The sequence below is a fragment of the Ambystoma mexicanum genome, chromosome 2q (genome assembly GCF_040938575.1).
Source record: "Ambystoma mexicanum isolate Mex_15411 chromosome 2q, UKY_AmexF1_1, whole genome shotgun sequence".
Classification (NCBI taxonomy): Eukaryota; Metazoa; Chordata; class Amphibia; order Caudata; family Ambystomatidae; genus Ambystoma; species Ambystoma mexicanum.
In genome coordinates this window covers 1040170750-1040192302 of record NC_090924.1, presented here as the reverse complement: position 1 = coordinate 1040192302, position 21553 = coordinate 1040170750, and the positions used below count along the sequence as shown (strand labels likewise).

Sequence of the window (21553 nt, the reverse complement as noted above, 5' to 3'; positions counted from 1 at the left end):
CAGAGACCGGTTTTAAACAGATCGGCAATGGCGTGGTGTTACACCAGGGTGCTCGGATGCACAGATTTTAGGCCAGAAGTGCATCACAAATTGGTGGACATGCCTTTAGAAGGAGATAACCTCTTTGGACCTAAAATAGATGCCTTCAAGGCGATTAAAGGCAGACTCTGATATAGTGCACTTCCTCACATCAATGCAAGGCAGGAGGTCCTTTTAACCCTTCAGGAGAGCCTCAGGAAGAGCAGGATCCTCCACCTCCGCTAGAGGAGGTAGATCATACACCAAATATTACTCAGAGTTACAGGATAGCCTACCAAGGATATCTAAGGTCAAAAGACTTCATTCAGATGCAGAGGCATAAAGAGGCCCCAAGCTCCCAGAGAGGGTGACAGTGGAAGGAGCAACAGTGGCTACACCCCAAGAAAAAAGCAGGTTGGGGGAAACATGTGAAAGTATGTTCAAAACTGGTGGCACGTACCATCAGACAAATGGGTACTGGAGGCAATAACCCTTGGACATGTGCAGGATTTTAGAGCGCCCCCATCAACAGCGTCCCCTCCCAAAATTAGTCATCACACATCTGTGCATGTAAATGTAGTACTACAAGAGGTAAAACATAAGTTATCAAAGGCCATAGGGAAGGTACAAAGGCGATACAGCGGACAAGGGTGTCTGTTCCCGATACTTTGTTGTGTGAAAACTAAACGGCACCCCCATTTGGATTTGCGCACGCTGAACAAGTTCGTAAAGAAACAGAAGCTTACCATGGTAACACTACAGCAGGTGATAAGAGGAGCAGCCTCGTGTTTTTCTGGCATCTCTAGTCCTCCAGGACGCATACTTCCATATACAAATTCACCCAAATCACAAAGTATCTCCATTTCGTGGTGCAAGGTGCCCATTACCAATTTAGAGTGCCGTTCGGCCTCAAATCAGCAACTCAAACGTTTACGAAGTGTATTGGACCAATAGACGCAGGCCTGCGAAGGGAGGGCCGCCACGTCTATCGCTATTTTGACTGTCTTTCTGAGGGCACCATCGATGGCCAGGGCTCAAGAATCCACTTTGCAGACAGTGCAGTGTCTCCAAGACCTTGGCTTCTCAATAAACTGCAAGAAACCCTTACTGCAGCCATCCAAGAAGTTGTTTTTTCTTGGAGCAGAAGTTTTGACAGGAGAGCCGAGAGTGAGACCGTTGGCAGATAAAGCAAGCATATTCATCTCTAATCCCCACCTTCAAACAGAGGGAAATGGCGGACAGTGCGCGACTGTATGCATCTACTAGGAACCATGGCATCATGCAATACCGCTAATATCCAATTTCAGACTCCACATGAGGCCCCTACAGGAATTCATCACTGCCAATTGGCCCCAGGTTTCAGGAACATAGGGACACAAGATACAGGTCTACCAAACGGGCCCACAACTGCCAGTGGTGGGCCAACATCCTAAAAGGCAACTCCTTTCAGGAACCACTGCACCACAAAACGCTCATCGTCGATGCGTCCATGTTGGGCTGGGAGGGCCTTTGTCGACCAGATCCATGTCGGGGGACTCTGGTCAGCCGAAGAGCCGAATGGAGGACAGTGAGAAGGGCGCTAAAATCCTTCCTGCCGGTACTGAAGAGAGACACAGTTAGGATCCTGACGGACAATACTAGAATAATGTGTTACCTCAGAAAGCAGAGGGGCACGAGATTACCAACTCTATCCTTAGAGGCACAACTGGTTTGGCACTGGGCAATCTCATATGGAATTTCTCTATAGTACTCCATCTCCCAGGAATCCATAAAAGCAGGCAAGCCACTCATTGTCACAAGGGGGAGCTCAATGACCGCCAACTCCAGCTGCTGTTTTGGAAATGGGGGTCACCCATCTGTAGACCTTTTCACCACCAACCACAACAAAAAGTGCATACGATTTTACCAGAAGAACCCCGCAACTATGGTCAATAGGGTACGCGTTCTCCATCTCATGGGCGAACTGGTTTGCCTACACGCTTTCTCCAATCCCCGTCATACGTCGGACAATACAAATGATCTGGGCACATCCATGCCGAGTAATCTTGGTCACACGAACTGTCCACACCAAATGTGGTACTCGGACCTGCTTCACAAATTGGCGGATCAACCTATAAGGCTGCTCAATCAACTGGACATCATATTGCAAGACCACAGGGAAATCATGCATCACGACCCACAGTCACTGAAGTTGACGGCATGGCTACTGATTTTGCAGAGTTCAGCAGACTAGCAATTCCTGAAGACTGCAAAGAGATTCGATCACGGCTGGGGCTCCTGCCACTAATCGTATGTGCTCAAAAGGAAAAGGTTCTGTGCATGGTGTGCGAAACAGGGGTCCAGCCACTCGAGGTGCAGCTGCTTACATATTGTGAGAAACCAAAGGGTGTCTCACTTGCTAGTCCCCAGGGATCGATCTCTCTCTCTCACTCTCTCTCACACTCTCACTCACACTCACACTCTCTCACTCTCTCGGCCAGGGCACTGCCACTGCCATCCCCTTTTGGGTCCAGACCCTGGGGGTGGATCATTGCGGGAGGATCACCTAGGTCGGGGATCTTCAAGGAGTGAGGGTGAGGAAACAGACAGTGAGATGCGGTATCCCCGGCCCTTTCCCGTCCCCATACCCCATCCTATTTAATAGGATTTTCCAATGTCCCAGCTATTCACCCCACCCCCCTTTGTACACAAACACTGGGCCGAGGAAGAGGGTGACTGAAAGTAAAGAAGCTAACATGTACATATCTCATTGGACATGTCCTGTTTATCAGGTCATGGAAAGTCAGGCACTTGACCATAATCACATACATCTGATATCCATTCGCTCCCTCCACACGGATAAGAGGAGGAACATGGAGACACAAAAAGGGGCGGGTCTTCGTGGGTGAAGGCGAACCCACTGGAGCAGGACAACCAATCGAGGGACTAGAGCGAAGGGTAGAGAAATCCTGAAGTTCCCTGCAGGAGGTAGTTGCCTTTGGGAAACTGTGATGGAGACACGGAGAAAGCCAAATCGCAGACAAGAAGCCTGCATTGTCTCAAGGACGCCAGCAACCCTTCCAGGTGAACGATCCAGTTGGGAGGCAAGGCCTAGCCTGTGGTATCCACCGTGACTCGTGAATCAAAGCTGCAGAAACAAGAAAGGAATGCACACAACTGGTGAGTTAGTGCAAGACATGAAAGGCCGGTTTGTGTCAAGGAAAGATTGAAGCTACAACAGTGTATCACGTGATTGAAGGTTGCGCACATGCTGATGAGACGCGAAAGAAAGCAAACCAATAATGAACTATTTTAAGTTACTGATAACTGTGAAGCCAGTGATACAGAATAGCGGATTGGTCCGACAAAAAGAAATGGCCCACTCGAAAGTCTCCACGAAACGTTTTTAATAAGGCGGCAAAGTGAATCAACTTTGAAATGTGCAATGGTCAAGATCAACCCCGACGAAAGGGGAAGTTAAGAGGAATATTTCTTTTGAACTTTTCTGATTATGGTGTAGAACTACCAATACCAAGAGACATTGCAGCAAATAACATTAAGGGAGAGCTGAAGTGGAAGTCGAAGTGGTCCTGCGGAGGTCTATGGTAAAGGCCTCGCACATTTGAAAGTCTTAGACATTATTGAAAGGTCCAAGCTCGACTGAGGGAGAACGGAAACATTAAATAAGTTTCGGGAAGGGACAAGGACACAATGTTTGGCAGCCCTGTGACCCCTCCTGGGTCTTTCCTTGCTGCCTGCTGGTTTTTGGCCATTCCCCCTGGGATCCTTAACACCAGCACAGACCTTGCAGCGGTGAAGCCGGTGGCAGGGCAAGGGCACAGTGTTTGGCGCCACAAGTGTGTGGCACAGGATAGTGGAGGTAAGCTGAGGACAAGTGAGGACCCTGGTCCGAAGAGGGAGCAAAGACTCTGGGAGGAAGTAAGATGGGACTGGGGTGGAAGCTTGCTGCAGGAGGAGGAGGAAGAGGTCGTGGAGGGGCTTGGAGGGGCATTGTTGGGCCACGACCCCCAAACGTCCCCCTCAAACCCAGCACATGGAGACCTCACTGATCTCCCCTTTCCCCCCGCTTCTCTTCTGCATCCAACTCAACGCACACAAAGTTCCCCTGCCCCAAGTCCCAGCACAGGATGTTGACCATAAGAAGGCTGCGGAACACAGAGGCACACCCCAAACCACAGCTGGTGATCCTGCCCCAGGGATGGCAAACCGACCACCCTCGCTATCCCCCAAGAAGTTAACCGATCACACGGGGGAGGTGCACCTTCTGATCGATGAAATCCATCTGTTTCCAGGGGGGACCAAGGATGTCAGTGGAGGGGCCTATGGTGGGGCGTCCATAGAATATGCAACAGTTGCTTGCCGAGCAAAGTACTGCAACCTAGAGGGCTTGTTTGTTACGTGCCCTGGGGAGGTCTGTACCGACTCGACGCAAGATAACCTAGGCATCATAAGAAATATGACAATGCCCGGAGGGAACACCATATGCAGCGCTATAGATACAGAAAAGGTTGACAACCAGGGCAGCTTGATTGTCACTCCCCCAACCTTTACTGACCCCACTCAGCCCCACGTGCCCCCAGCTACCATCTTGGAGCACCAGTTACCTGAACCCCCATATCCTGTGTTAAGGAAGTCACCGTCACTCGCAAAGGAGCATGTTATTTCAACTGCACCCTCAAGCCACTGCATGGGCTCAAGCTCAATCTCTGTAATTCCTAGCTTGGACCCTGCTTTCATGCTAGCAATTGACCTGGGCATTGCTTACTTATCAACTCCTCGCCTCCAACGCCCCTATGAAGAGGAAGTGGGCAGAGGGATCACTGATTCCATGGTTGCTAAAACCTTCTCTGGCTCCTCCATCAGTGCCTGAAGTGAGCTTCTGTCTACTTGCTCAGGTGCCAGTTCTTTTCTTCGCCTAACCCCATTCAGTGCCCCTAACCGCCCCTGGCATGCAACTAATCATGGTGTTGGGATAGCCACTGAACCATTCCCCAAAGATGACTGCTCAACCAGAGGGCGCAAGTGCAATCAAGCACTTGCTGAGTTGGTAATAATCAAGAAAATGCTTGCAGCCCTGGTAGAGGCTCTGGGGAGGGGAGGAGCAATGCTGCAGGGGGAGTGGGAGCCCCGGGCCATCCCCATTGCTGTCAAGGGGCCTCTTAACCACCCATGGAAATAACCAATGCACAGGTGCCTCTGAGCACAAGGCTTACTAATGGAACTTTGATCACTGCAATTCAGATCTTGGGAAACAAAGCCCTGCTAACATCAAAGCCCCTGTGAAAGTATCATCAAGATCGGGGAGTCCAAAGGGGTGTTTAAATCCAAGCCAAAGCCCATCCCATTGGGGGGAGTCATGAATCAAGCCCGGCGGATATAAAACGTACTAGCCTAGGCGCAACCAGGGGCCAAGGCACATGGCGAAGAAGGGGCGGGTGCAAGGCCAAAGCCAAGGAGTGCACCGATGTGCCACAATCTACCTCCACGGGGTATCCAACCTAGAGGCAAACAAATCAGAACCAAGGGATGCCTTGCTAAATAAAAGCCTGCATTGGTTGCGAATGACAGGAGGTTGTGACTTTGTTTCCAGGGAAGCCATGGCGGGATGTCGTAGATTCCCAAGCAAAGGCCAGAACCCCTATGACATTGTCGAACTGTCTTCTTGGGACTGGAGAGTGGCTGAACGGGTCCTGAGACAAAGGGCGGGGGGTGGCCGGTTGCACAAGAGTGGGATTCTAATCAGCCCATACCACTGCACTGGTCTTGATGGCCGGCAATCCATGGGAAATGCTCCCCTAACTGGTGAGAATCTTACACCTTTGGGAAGGAGTTTGGGGGCACAATGTGGTTGGGCCCTTAGTGCTGGCGTTATCTTGAAAAGGGCCGGGCTCTCGCTCGACGGTTTCCTTTTTTCTGTGTTGGAACTCTTGATGTGTAGCAGAATGTTGGGTTTTGTCTGTTAATTGTGTGAAGATGTACTTTGATGGCCTGAAGGTTGATTGAAGAATGTGAATGAAGTTTGGGGAAGGGAACCCCTGCAAGTGCTGTAGTTACGAGGTCTGAGCCCAGTTGAGGGAGATCTACGTTGAATCGAGTACTTTTTGGTTGAAAGGTCTGAGCCCGACTAAGGGAGGCCTACGTGAACATGCTTTGAGAGGTCTGAGCCTGATGGAGGGAGACCTATGTGAACTTTTGTTGAACTGTGGAAGAACTTTGGGATAGCTGGAATAAGAGACTTTAACGTGGAAGGCCAAGCGGGCCTCGACCCACGTTTTGAACTGCCTTTTGTTTATAACTTGAGCCAGTGTGTGTCATCCTGTTTATGGGGACCACCTTGCTCCATGCTGTCCAACGTGGGGAGGAGAGCTCACTCAGCCATATTGATCCTTTGTTAGAACACTGACTTTCCTTTGAAAACACATTCCCTTTTACACACATTTTGTATAAGAGATGAGGCAGGCATTAGGTTTTCTTTGTATAGGCCTTTTTCATTTGACATAGACTGTCTAGAACTGTTTTCTTTATTATTTGATGGTAGAGACAACTGCCATCAAAGCTATAGGGCAATGTAGGAGTTTCCAAACCCCAAGAATCTAATAAAGGTTTTGAAACGTGTAACCTGTGCGTCAATGTCATACTTGTGATACCGTGCCTCGCTTATAGTATGTACTCTACCTATCTAAACAAGGTCTAGCTCATGCCTCCATGCGAGTCCACCTGTTAGCAATCTCAAGATACACTAGAAAGAGAAAAAGCATGCAGTTTTATATAGCAACATGTTAAACACTTCCTCAAAGGACTGTTCAGAACTTTTCCACCAACAAAGGAAACTCCACCAGACTGGCGCCTCAATAATCTTGGCGAGTCTCATCAAAAAACCTTTTGAGCCGGTAGCCGCAACCCAGCTCAAATACCTTTTGTGGCAGGTGGCATTCTTGGTGGCTATCACGTAGGCTAGAAGAGTGTCGGAAATGCAGGTTCTAGCAAAAACGAGCTGTATCTGCGGTTTTGGAAAGATACATTTCTGCTAATGACCAATCCACGTTTCATTCCCAAGGTTCCAATATACTTTCATAAGAATGAAACCATTGCTTTACCGGTCTGTAGCTCTACACTCTCTGGATGTAAAGGGCGCATTCAATATTACATTGACAGGACAAAGTCCTTTAGGAACTCAACGCAACTGTCCAGGGGTATGGTCCTACTAACAAGGGCAAAGCTCTGTCCAAGCAGGGCATTTCCAGGTGGATTTCTTTGGTAATATCCTTCTGCCATGTGTCAGCAGGAAAACAGTTAGCTGCTCTGCCCCATGCTCATTCCACGAAGGCCACAGTGGCATTGTGGGTGGGTTTCTCCATCAGACCTTTGCCAAGCAGCTACTTGGTCAGTGCCACATAAGTTTACAAGGCACTACTGCCTGAAAAGACAGCACAGAGCGGGCATTCAAACAGGTAGAGCTGTCCTGCAGTGCCTTTTTCAGTGAGGTCGGCATTTTACCTTGCAACCACCAACGCACTACTATGAAGTCTATTCACACCATGTGAATCTAGTTGCAATGCTGAAGGAGTAAGTTGCTTACCTGTAACTCCTGTTCTCCAGCAGTGGTACCTTTCATAGATTCACATGCACCCTCCTTCCTCCCCTATAAGGTAAAAGCCTTCCGGATCTGGGCAGCATGATGGGTCAGAATCTGAGGAGAAGTTGAAGAGGAGGATCGAACTACTCAATGTCGCATTGGGTGGGACCAAAAGCACCCATAAAAAGGGTGTCAGCCTACACAATATAACATTCTTTGCTTTAGTCAATGCAAACATAAGGTAACCAAGGATTCTCAGCATGACGCCAGGGAATATTCACAGCATGTGAATCTATGAAAGATACCAATGTGGGAGAAGAGGACAGGAATTACGGTTAAGCAACTTACTCCTTCCCCAACCTACTTACAATTGTAAACACCCTTTACTGGCATAGAATTTCAACTCTAATTGAAGGTTTATGGGGATGAGTGGCGCAACAAGACAGTTTATTTAAATATTGCGAGATCAAAAGGACTAGCAGTTGGCTCGACTCTTCCCACTCCCGATTAAGAAGTGGAATATGCGCTTTCAACCATACTATTGGCCTTCACACTTGTCCTGCCAAGTAGCGAAAGCACCTTCAGGCGGTTCATCAGGGTGTAGCATATATCAGACTAGAGAGAATCCAGTATCTGTAACAGCAAGCCTGAGAATTCTTGCACACAGCACTATAGTACACAGCAACTGTGTCACGCAGTGCTACAAGAAACTGGGGTTGCCTGTTGTGAAAAAAGGAGATGCATGGTATCGCACATGTTTCTAAAAGAGGCAGTAAGATCCCTTCTTTATTCAGTACAAGAAATAATGTTAAAATAACTAAAATTCCAATGTGCCAGTCTGACTTGTGCGACCTCTTTGAACTAAAGCAGGCGCACATGAAATCACTCGTAGTGAAAGCCAATGTTTGCATCGTCGGTGTATAAAGTAGATTTCAACGATTTAGGCCAGTCGTTTGATGATGAAATCTGAGGCGGAAATTAGGGGTACACCTGCCAAAAGAAGGAAGCAGTGTTTGGTACCCTTAACGCTCAGACTAAAGTGCAGTGGACTGGCTACATGAGCCTGCTGGACGGGTGGCTGCAAGGAGAAGCACGGTGGGTTTGTTTCTAGAGACATGGTAGCCATGTCCGAATATGTTCTGTTTGCAGTGGGTAATGATTTTATGGACGACGTTACTGTGGCACAGCTGGTGATGCTGCTCAAGTGGATGCTTCCAGCGGTATTGATATTGGGGTGCGTTTCCATCACTACGTTCATGAACCAGACTGATCAGCCACTCTTGTGCAAGCAGATTTAATTCTATTGCTTATCCACAAGCTGGGCTAACCTTTCATGTCACAGGCTGTAGAAGTGAACAAAATAAAACAAGTTACTGCTTCCAAGTAGCTTTCCTTAAGAAGAATCCTTTCGCCGATTTCAACAGGGTCAAGGAAGCTTCAATCTCTTTTCTAGAAGAAAGTCTGCATCCATGTAATGTTCAAGGCAGCCAATTGGGCGACCAGCGAGGCATGCTTCGAAGGTAATGCTAGGGTTCCATATAGGACGCCGCAGAGTGGCTAAACCCCTAAATTATGGCTCTCGAGCCATGGGATAGTCACTTTTCCTATGACAACAAAAATCCTTCGACTGGCATTGCAACTAAATCTGCATTTTTGGAAGCGCTACCAACTAAGTACAGGGTATTAGGGGAGCGGTTCTTTCAAGAATATTGTGGGTCAGTGCTTTGGTCACCGTCAGATTTTATTTCTTGGTTCACATTACAGTGATAGGCTATGGCCACAAAAGTAATAATGACATTTTATGCAGCTTTTCAGCTATGTTTATGCTTGCAGCTAAGCTCCTACCATCCACAGCTTGGTTGCCCTAACTTAACAGACACTACTTTCATGTTGAACCTTTTCCTGATTGCCAGCAACCAACTCACTCCTCCCTACTTCTAAAACCCTCCCAACCCTCCTCCTCCCATCCTCCTGATTTTCTTTTCTTCCTTGCATGGTTTGCAAGTTTGTGGTCCATGAGCCATGCATCAAGGTTGTGGTGCTTCTAAAAGGGCTGAAACGGCAGCCAGGCTGGTGAAACGCTAGCAATTGTATTTCTGATCACTTTATTTCTAATAGATTTCTTCCAAAGATTCCTCATCTAAGAAATATCCTCCAGGCATCAGTCAGGCTTCTTCAGGACGTGTTTCACCTTACAAGGGATGCACTTCAGGTCAACTTATGCTCCACTCTGCTTCGCCGGGGTCCATGAATCCATATGTCACAATATGGGTGGTATATATGCAGCCTCCTGCTCCCTCCCCGCACCCCAAAAAAAGCAGTTCTTTTTTTTCTGGGCACATGTCATGCTGCTTTTTAATTATTTTTTTTTTAGAAGGCAACCGTTTTGCAGGCGGTTCCTCTTTGACCTGCATCCAGTCTTCCCCTTGCCCCCGCAGACCACAGACTTCAAAGACTGCAAAAAGCCATGAGTGTTTCAGACCCACACAAGTGCTGTTTGGTGTCTGCTTGACCAGGACACCTAAAAATGAGGCTACTGACCTTTCAATCCACTCTTAGATCATTAGGTTAAATTAGGTTTCCGATTTAGATGCTGACCCATACACTCTGTGCGGAATCTATGCTTTGTGCTCCTCCCGATTATGCACCTGGTATTCCCATGCCTTTTTTGATGCTTTGGTTTTGTGCGCTGATGCCCATGGGCTTTAGGGTGCACTAAAAAAAATAGAGGGCACACAAAGATGTGCTCTGCTCTTCATAAGTGGGAAAATACCATGCAAGTCATTGACGACTTCGGCATCCATGAATAAGCCTCAGCCAGCTGAAAAGGCAAAGCAGCTGGAGGAGTCTCTGCCCTGTGAGTCGGACAAAGACTAGAAGAATAAAGACCAGGGAGATCCTGCTCGCCTAGTAAAGACACTTCCAGTCACCACACTTGGAAAAAGCCTAAGAAGTTTCAATGCCATTCATGGGCCAGGCAGTCTGACTCTAGAACATCACCACCTGCTCTGGTACTATTCCCCTCCAGCTTCTCCAGTCGGGAGCAGTGGGAGGAATTCAACAAAATGTAGACATTTTTACCAAGGCCCTGATGCAGGCGGCTTGGCCTCACTCCAGTCGTGACGTAAAGGTCCACTGCACCTTCACTGCCAGCCTGTGAGCTCGACCCAGTCCTCTGATTTGAGGCTTCTCTACACCAGCACTGTGCTGCTCTGCCGTCCGGTGTGGTAGCACTGGTGCGGAACGCTTCAGCACCGGTTTAATGGCACAGGAGACCTTGACCTTTGCAGTCCTCAGATTGGAGTTTTTCTCCAAATTTGGGTAGATCTTCAATGAGGAAGGTCATCAGTTACCCTTTGGACTTGTTGCTTGGGGAATGGAAAAATTGGTGACTTCTCGCAGGAACTCCTTTACCAAGATGACGGTTTCGTCAGCTTTGCTTCTGACCTTCATGAAGGCAGCAGGCAGGACACTTTTGTAATAAAGAAAATTCAGGCTTACCATAAATGGTTCTTGGGAAGTTCGAATACTTCCCAAGAACCATTGCAAAAGCAGTACATTCTCAAGATCTCTGCATCCTTACTCGCCAAAGTGCAGCATAACCTCACTGATCAGTTGGAGCCGGGCCTTTCTATGGAATCCCCCCCGCTATTGCTGCAGTTTCGCACCCTGCCTGAAATGGCTTAAGTCTGCTGGACTCCGATCTTGGATGAGGTCTTAGCTTAGAAATACAAACGGCACACACCCTATTGATGAGAGCTTGGTTGTTCAGGCTTCCACTACCAGTCTGAATGCTGCAATAATTTCCGCTTTACCCCAGACAGGAAAATGCCTGGGGTAAAATGCTCCTATACATTGTGTACTTTGGTGAAGGAGTCTTCAGATAATTGTACCCTGGGGATGAGCATGTTTTTTGCTGATCTGGTGAATGACTGCAAGAAGGTAGCCGGACAAATCTGACAAGCTAGTGTTGACACTAATTGCGTGGCTCGTGCCTGGGATGTACCCAGGAGGCACCTCTGGATGAGGACCTCAGGACCTTTCGCCTGGGTGCTTACAAGGCTGCTAGACATGCAGCAAACTTTTGTGCCAAAAACTTGAGAAAAAGGGCCGTCAGGGTAGCACTGTGAAGGGGCACTTTGCTATTTCAGTCATTAAGGTGCTCCCAAAATGGGCTCCTTTACAATCCCCACTGTTATGCGATATTTCAATGGGTTGACTGACCAATTTCTACCATGCCTTTTTTCTTTTTTTGTTCCTATGTGGGATTTGGACCTTGTTCTTATGTTTTCGTTGCTGGCGCCATTGGCGCCTTTGAATTCATACATTCCAAGTCTTGGGGCCTCTAGTCGGTGCATGTCATGCCTTCCCTCTCTGATCTTTCTATACTTAGCTTGTAAGACACTGCTTATTTTAGCAAAATAAAGTGGACCTTTTACCTTGAGGTCACTCTGTTTGTACCTTTTAACCTATTTCGCGGGTTCTAACGTATATCCTCATGGCCTGTCCCACCTATGCTCTTCCTAGTCCCCTTTTGATGTTGACCACTTTTAAGGTGAATTTCCTGGTTGCCAGCACTTCAGCACAATGGGTGAATACGCTCTAGACTCTGTAGCCTCCTTATTTTATCAACTCAAAAGAAAAAGTGGCTTTGAGTATGAGGCCATCCTTCCTTCCCAAAACTGTTTTACTTCCACCTGTCTCAGAAGATCCATAGTCCTATTTTTTCCCCATTGCCTCGTCCATTTCAGACCAGGCAAAAGATTCATATTGGGACCTAAAGAGGACTCTGAGCTACTATTCCTCTCTGTTAGGGGTTCCTGTTCTGATCTGTTGTGGGTATTTCTGCTACAGAGGCATGTTTCTGGATGTTCCCCACTGACCTTTTCATAGTAGTGGTGGCCTTATGAGCAAACGCTGACTAATCTACTCACACACAGCAATTGAACACCCTAAAAACGTCAGATTTAAACATCTCTCTCATATCTGTTTAACATTCCCAACTAATGCATTGTTGCTACACATCGCTCCCTGCGGGATAAGTATACTGCAAGTGCCCTTTACATAAATTACCCTGGCACATATCCCTCGGCTTGTGGGCTCTTCTGACCTGGACACATCAGTACAACAGCAAAGCTGTCTTGTATTTTCTCTGTTCTTACTAACTAACCTCATTCCCCGCAACCCCATTTCAGATCCTATAGTACCAGGAGACCATGAATATGGCAGCAGAGCATGATGTTATGTAACCCTTTTTCGTGTTCGGGTGTGGTGCTATAACTGACCTTTATTATGGGAAGGGATAAGGCAACCTTTGAGTGAACAGGAGGTGGGCGACGCAGTTCATTCAGTACAGTGAGCCGGGGTGGAGCCAAAGGAGGACATAAGACCACTTGTAGATTATCCAGTTGCAATCCAGGAGGACACTGCAATAAACTGCTCCTAATGCAGTTTTTAGAAACAAAACACCCCACATGGTAATTGTATACATCATAAATGATAGCCCCAATGGTGGGGAAATTCATGTAAAATATATCGTACAAGATTTTGGATTGAAAATGGAAATTTTAAAATGTCAACCTAAATTAACAGACCAATAAACGCCTTAGCAGAATGGTTTCTTCAAGACAGTCCCATAATCCACGTCAATGTTGTTCTTCCCTACATAAAATAAAGATGAGGTGGGTGCAACAGTGTGCGCATATGTCTTAAATGCCGACCCCCCAAACGTCATCTCTTGTAATCTTCTCTAATATAAATGGCGGTCTCTAGAGCCCTTTCTCATGCTGTGCTTTACAAAATGCATTGCCTAGCCAAAAATGAATGCATTTAAAGAGATCTGAAATATAAGCAGGCTCGAGTTGGTCTGCTGGTGACTGCTTCCAGCAGATGACGACTGGTGGTGCTACACTGGCTCATCTTTCTTCCTATGGCTTGAAACTGCTGGGAGCAGCTTCAACTTTGTGGAAATTAAAGAAAAAGTCTGGAGTAGATTGAACTTCTGTGCCAGAATGTTACTGTCCAAATAGTGATGCCCCTAAAATACAGGTTTTGCAGGTACAGCAAGGTCTGGCTTGAATTCTTAGAGGCTAAGGACTTGCTGAGGTCTGCTAGGAATGTCCACTGTCTTCTTTCCGCTTGGGTTTGTGTGCTGAGGGCAAAGCTCAGGTTAAAGCTTTGGAATGACTGGCTTCCTGTTCCCTTCATGGGTCTCTGTAGTAAATGTGAAGGAGCACCAGCTCCCTGCTGTGTGGCTTTGGCTGCTTCTTTACACGTGCCCGCTAAAACCGGATTCTCATCTCTGAATGGAGGAGACCAAAGAATTTGTTGGAGCTGGGCTGGCACTGAATACGCCCTGCTTTATTTACACTGCTGTGCCCCTCATACAATGGACTTATGGGCTCCAGACCTGGTGCCTGTGAGGGCAGCCGGAGTCTTTACTGTTGAAGAGTAACTCACATGAAGCCCCCTCGCTTCCGCTCATATGGAGCAATGAACCATACCCTGAGGCCCACAAGGTCTCTGGTTATTAGATTCCGCTTTCCTTTGCTTTTTTCATTAGCCTTCTTCTCCCCCCTCACTCTGAGGGAAACAGCAGGCAAATGAAATGAGGGGCCTGGTGTAGAGAGATTAATGGCAGGACCTTGAATATAGTGTAAATATATTTCCGTCTCTTGTGATGGTTGTGACGCTCTTACTAATTGGCCCTGGCACACGCTGGCACTTTTTTTCCTTCTAATACGAACACAACACCAGAATGCATGTCATCTGTAGTGGCGATTTGTGGCCACCCTCCTCACTCATCGGCATAATGAGTCTCTGTTGCAGTTGACTGCTGCAACGTGAGGAACAGGACTACTTTCTTTGTGCAGGAAGCAACTTTTATTAATGATACCTCACAAGGGTGGAGCTCCTAAGAACGGCTTAATGTGTGGTACTCCCTCTTCTAATGATGGGTGCTTTGAGTCAAAATGCAGTCTTTACCTGTATGTAGGCGCCACCAGAGTACAACGTGAGGGGGAGCAAATAATCCCAGTAAGCTTTACTTTGGGGCTGGAGCCTCTAACACCAACGATACTTGGAGCATATGGAGGCAAGGCAGTCATTTTGCAGAGCTTCCCATCGAGTGCAGAAGTGCTGCAGGGAACTGATGCAAGTGTGGATTTCGCCTCTGTTTTTCTTGAGCTTAGCAGGGGCAAGGATAGTCCTTGGTTATGTTTTTTTCCACAAGGGTGCTGCATGGACAGAGGCGGCAGTGGGACCAATCTCTCAACACATGGCTGCACGGCTATCTTCACCAGCGTTCGCAACATATAGGTTGGGCACAAGATCACACCCTTCTCATTCTTCTCTGTTCTATCTCCCAGGGATCGGCAGATTACACTGAAAGTGCCCTGGCAGTAGGGGATCACTGGGTCTCTTAGAGGGCGAAAGGAGGCCTAGAGCAGGCCTTCTTATGGGATAAGAACTGATCATGAATGCAGTCCTACTCGAATAAAGTTCACCTCTGAATCACTCTCACAAAGTGCATGCTTGCTCTGCTCAACCCACACAGTGGGCTCGCCCAATATTGCTGTCCTCGGAGGGATTACAGCTGAAGGATACAAATATTTTACCTCCGAAATCGCAGGTGTCCTCCCTTCTAGGGGACATACCATGGAATGCCATTTCAATAATAGCGTATAAGGGAAGTATAAGAAAATGGGGTTTGTTTAAATGTTTTCATGAACACAGTGCTTTTATAAATACCAGCAACGATTGCAGTGAGCAGGTAATGTAAGACCGTTGGAAACACTGCAATCGGGAACTGTGACGAATCTGCCGAGTCGTCACTAGTCCCCGGGTAGGGTCTTCCCCATGTGGCCAGGGAAGAGCAGAGGTTACCTTACTCCAACCCTGGGGCTGGCTATCTGCTGGAGAACCACATGAGGGGAGACCAACCTTGGTGGAATGAAGAATGAAGATGGCTCACTAGAAGACCTGTCATAGCCCCCGGGCCCCTTATGAGGGATAACAGTCACTAGTCAGTGCCTTCCCAGCTATGCATGACATATTGTGATATGGAACTTCCTGTGAAAAACCATAGATGCACATACTTGTTCCTATGGGTCTACTGGGACGATGAAGAAGGCCCGAGTAATGAAGATCACGCCCGCCATGAACCACACTGTGCAGGCAAGTTCCGAACAGCTGATCAATCCTTGGGACTTTAAAACACCCAACAAGCCAGGAAGATGGGGAGGCACCATACCAAAGGCCGGTTGGAAAACCATAGGGACGCCAAGCAGACCGGAGAGCAGGCGAGGTTGTGGCAGTGTCAGAAGAGGAGGCTACGAGACTGGAGGTCTGCTGCGCAGAAGTAAGGAGCAAGAGCTGTTCTACTGGGAGAACTGCTGCAGTGCGAGGACCAGGGAGCCTACGTGATGCTGGCCAGAAGACGAAGCTGCTACGCTGGACAGCGCGCAGACAGCAGAGAACGCTGAAGCAGCTAGGAGTGCCCAGAGATTCCACACAGGAAGATTGGGGCGCTGGTGCGCCTCAAGCCATACAACGCATGCCAATTGAAAGTAATTGGCAAGCCTGGGAGAACCAGAGCAGGGGAGCTGGGGTAATCTGACAAGCATGTGAGGTTGTGAAAGGCAGGCAAAGGCCCAATACTCAATTGGAAAGGAATATGAACATATGAGAGTGTTACAACATTGGCAAAGTCCTGGCAGGAAGTATACCAGGCACCCTGAATAAGTGTGGAACCCACACCCAAAATACACCTTTTGATTGAGTAGGGAGATTCACCCCTGAACTGGGCTGAATACAAACAAGGAAAGTAAGCAAGTCTAATGAAGGATTGAAAAGACCAAGCGGGGAAGGAGTAACTTCTTGGTCTTTGTTTTGTTGTCAACTTGGAGAGAGAACCCGTTTCTACCAAGAGAGGAGGGTAATCTTGTCACAAAGCAACCCATTTCCAATTATTTAAAAGTAGTTGAACTACCAAGAGGATGGAAATACTTTCTTGGTATTTTGGGTTTAACTTGTAAACCACTGTGCTGAAAGTAAGTAAGAGGAGAAAGTAAAGAAGCCTTGTGAAACCCTGGGGAAGAGAAAAAAAAGTCCCTGAAATTAAGAGATTGTAAGGAGAAGAAAGTCAATCTCTTGATAAAAAAATCTTTACATTATATTTGAAAGTGGTGGAAAGGCTGCGAGGAGGCGAACACCATATTACCGATTATGAGACTACGAACCCGGAAAGAATTAAGACTTGAGGGTAGGGAATCCCCTTCCAATGATCCTGAAACTTTTGGTTGTTTTTGGTTGAAACCCTTTTGGAACTTAGTTTAACTTGTAAATTACAGCTGCAAATGCCAGCTAAAGAACATTAAGCCCTTTTGCACTTCGATATGGTTAGCGTGTGAGGGTCAGTGTAGGGTTTTGGACATAGGACGGAAGACTTTTACTTTGGACATCTTGACAGAGACCGTAGTTCGATTTGTAGAGGAAGGGAAGACGACATACATTTTACAATTATTTCCAGTGCCATGAACAGATCTGAATGCATCACATTTACATTTTACAGTTTAAAAATACAACTTTGTTTTACAATGCTAAACACATCTCTCATGTTTAAAACAAATATGTATTCATGTAAACATGAATAGTTACTGCTTTTCATAAATAGGTTGCATTTTATGCCCTAACTCGGGACACGAAGTGGCCCCACATTTATAAGGGTTTTCATAAACCTAATAAAAAAATTACTCCTGGAACATTCTTGGGCTAAACCTGGACAATGAGTATTGTAAGTGTACAGCTTTCTTCATAAGTTTGTAATTGGTGAGTTATGTAAAGATGAAAGGAGGGGTCTAAATTAGAGCTATATTTGGTTTGAATCCTCTTGACTAGATTGCAACTTGCCATCCCCTGAACTCTGCCAGGAGAACATAACATGCAACAAGGTTTTTTTTAAAAGTTATCACTGAGTTCTGTGTGTCGAGGCAGGATCTCCAACATGATAGTGGTTCTTGATGTATACAATTGTGGAGGTTTATAAAGAATATGCACCAGTGTCTGAGGTACATTTGGCGTGGCAGGTTCCTCTCTCCAGTAGTCCTGTTGTGTTGCCCCCTGCAAAAAAAGGCGTTTTTTGACATGTGGTATCTTCTCTCTAGGGATGAAACAATGAAATGATGAAATGGTCTTCAGGATCTTGAGAAAGGGGAGACCCAAACTGACCATGTTTTTGGTTTCATAGTGTAGGTTTAGGTTACCTAGCCTACTTTCACCATGTCCAAGCACTCTTTCGATAGAGTTGGGCTTCCCGTTTAGATGTCTTTAATGGGGCTGTATCTGTGTTTGGACTCAAAATAAATGATGAAACGAGAATATTTCCTTTATAGTTAATATTTTTAAATGTTAACCTTTCATACATGCAATGCATAGAACACTGACATTTCTTCTTTCTTTTTTAGGAGGAGGTGTTTAAAACCTCGTCAGCATCATAGGAAACCTCCTCTTTTGACGGCGCTGGACAACTCTAAAAAGGACCAGGCAACCTCCATGTCTCACCTCAATTTAATTAGTGCTGTCCATATGGAAATGGTGTCTTCGAGTTGTGAAGCAGACCTACGTACTCCCATGCTGAAGCCCTCTTATAACACCTCCAGGGATTTCAGTTCGAGGGAGGAACTGCTTTCACATCAGGAGGACAAGAGTAGATTCTCTTTTGATAATGTAACACCTGGCAGTACCTTAAGAAAAGACTATCATAAATCGGTGGAAATGTATCCTTTGCAATGCAGAAAACCAATGGAAACATCCGAAGGATATGAGCCACACATTAAACAGGATTACAGGAGAAGCTATAACTCTGTTATGTGCCATCGCCCCTTGTTGGAAAAACAAGACAAAGAGGTTCAGGCATCTGTGAACCACATTGTCACAGGAAGTAAAGCAAGTGTTCAGGAACAAATTCACCTCACGCCTTCTGCTCCCGAAAAAGAGCAAACCATAGACCGTAGAACCACTGAATGTATAATGTCAAGATCAGTCGATCATCTTGAAAGACCAACTGCTTTTCCCCGACCAGGTCAGTTGATCTGCTACAATTCGGTTGATCAAGTTAATGACAGTGTTTACAGGAATGTGTTGCCAACACTGGTTATTCCAGCGCATTACATGAAGTTATCGGAACATCAATATGTCAGCCAACAGTTAGTCACCCCAGGTGACCAGCAGTTTGAAATTGAAAGACTTCAGGCTGAACTTTCCAATTCTCAGGCCCAACTTCTTCCACATCCCCCGCAAACGATTCCTCCACAAACAATATCTCAACAGGATTTGCATGACACAGACGGAATGGAATGGAGTCCACCGAATGTATCAATGTCTGAGTCCATGTCCATCCCTGCATCCCTAAACGATGCTGCTCTGGCTCAGATGAACGGCGACGTTCAGCTGCTAACTGAAAAGGCTCTAATGGAGTTGGCGGGTGGAAAGCCAATGCCACATCCGCGAGCATGGTTTGTGTCTCTAGATGGAAGGTCAAACGCACACATTAGACATTCATATATTGATCTGCAGAGGGCAGGTAAAAATGGAAGTAATGATGCAAGTTTGGATTCTGGTGTGGATATGAATGAACCAAAATCTACACGGAAAGGGAGAGGAGAGAAATTATCACTGTTTCAGCATCACCAATCAAAGCTTCAATCAGCATTACAGGCCCACCAGCAGAAAGAGCAGAATCTTTCAGACAGCACGGCTTACACACAGCTCGTGTATCTGGACGACTTGGACCAAAGCGGTAGTGACTCTGGCACACCACCAGTCTGTAGCCCCGAAGATAATAGCCTACGGTCATTCTTTGATGCAGCTGCAAGGCGAAATGGCAGTCAACTACCAAGTCTGCAGGAAGAGCCCATTAAAAGAACTGTGGAAACCTCACCAGAGCCAATAACGACTCCTGAACATGAAACGTCAAATTTGGATGAAAGTACAGAAGAGCAGGGTGAGAACAAAAAAAGTCCATGGCAAAAACGAGAAGAAAGACCCCTGTTGGCTTTCAATATGAAATGAACTGTTGCAAACCCACTGAACAGCGAAGTATAGAATTGCCAAATATTTTTATTATGAAAGTGCTTTGGTGTTTGCGGAGAGCTGCTGCGTCTATGGGAAGAATATGGTGGGCGCGTATAAAGAAAAGTAACTTGAATGCATTGCAGTGGGCTCCTTAAAACACAAAAAGGAATAAACCACCTCATAAAATGTTTTTTTATGGTTGTTTACTGTGAGATTGGGGCAGATAGATAGGACACGATTGTTGAGCCAGTCATTTTCAAATGGCCTCCGAATGTTGACGATGTGAAAGTTGATTGGCAGATTTTTGACCTCATTCACCCTTTGTTGTGGACAATGAACTTAACTTATAATTCTGAAACCACTTGTATCGCAATGTTTACTGGAAAGCTGCATTAAACATAAGTGTGACTCGGGGCACCTGGAAGGTACACATGATCTCAAAGGCTATGCATTGCTGCTTTTACACTAAGTACTATTTTGCTTAGACAATGCTTTTTTTATTTTCTACAATTTGGTTGTACACATTTTCTTTGATTATAACTTGCTTTTTTTTCCCAAGCACATTGTTTTAATGTATTTCTACAAGAAGGCTGTGCGCAGCAGTTCTTGGTATTAAAGCCTTTATATGAAAACCAAACCTAATTTTGTCATTAGTTAATTCAACTAATCTTGTTCCATCAGATCAAAGTGCCTTTTTTTGCATTTACAACAGACCCTGCCCATTTTTCTTTTCTTTTTGATCTTTCATTTCTCATATTTGTTTGAATGCAACATGTGCTTATGTATTTCCTTTCTTTCCAGTGGAATGTATACTGTATATAATACAGGCTCCCCCACCATCACCCCCCAAATGTAGGCTAGGACCCTTTTTCGATGCTCCTTGCCACTAAGAAAATAATCGAGCATTAAGATTTTATGATTATTTGTATAAACTGCTGATTTACTGGCAACATTTGCGCTTGGCTCATGCTTTTTTGACTCTGGTATCGGCGCGCGCACTGAAGCTGTTAAATCCGAAAATAAATGTTTACCATCCACAAATGGCAGACTGGCTTTTCTGTGCAGTCTTTACAAACCTGATGCTTAGTTTTCTTTTGCTTGTGGGGAAACAAGTGATGCCTTGATACATTAGTCTTTAGGGGTCTGCAGGTAATGCACATTTGCCAATGTGCAAAATGTTATTCCTCATCCATCGTGTAGAGAATACAGCTCGACATCCTAGGAGATGTTTTGGTCAAAAGGTGCCCAAGAAAATCTCTCCTCCACAAGAAGTTTACACTTTTTTCTTCCCACACCTACTTTATGCAAATGTCTTTTTCTTTCACCCCCACCATATGAATGCTGCCTTTGTGGCAATTCCCTCTGCAGGCATAGGTCTTTTTAGATCTCCCTACCACCAGCGGTATCCAGCACCACAAGGATTTGCTTATGCAAATGGTTTGACGGCAAATAAGTTCTGATTCTCTGTGGGCCTGTTGTAATTTGTCAGTGTACACATTTAGATTCTTCTTTCTATATATCCAATTGATCAAACGGGTTGCTGGAGCCTTATTGGTACCTGTACAGCTGACATGGGTACTTAAGCAATGCCGCTTTCGACATCTGCATGACCAGAACGGAGATTGTTGAGATAGAAAATGTAAAACATGAAAACCACAAGATTTAGGCATTGACCCATAACACTTTTGCATATGCTACTAAAAGTGCAGCCCAAGAGTCCTCTCACCAAGAACACTCTGCCATACAAGTGAAGGAGTTGCAAAGTCAGCGAATGGATCCTGCAGGTAAGACGCACAGCTAAAATCTATGTACTCATGATCGAAGGAAAGGTCCAAGGGGATAACTGGGGAAAGGCCAGGATGTTTTGTGCAAGCAGCAGTGGTGCGG

The 21553-nt window shown here is 46.2% G+C and overlaps 1 protein-coding gene across 1 annotated transcript in view; it reads left to right on the top strand.

The window, feature by feature from the left end:
* FAM171A1 (family with sequence similarity 171 member A1) overlaps positions 1-20303 on the top strand; it is a 718266-nt gene extending 697963 nt beyond the window's left edge. The window contains exon 8 of the mRNA XM_069648403.1: positions 18058-20303. Within this exon, the coding sequence (XP_069504504.1) occupies positions 18058-19663 (1606 nt within the window). The 3' untranslated portion in view covers positions 19664-20303. The remainder of the gene's footprint in view (positions 1-18057) is intronic.
* Positions 20304-21553: the final 1250 nt, after the last annotated feature.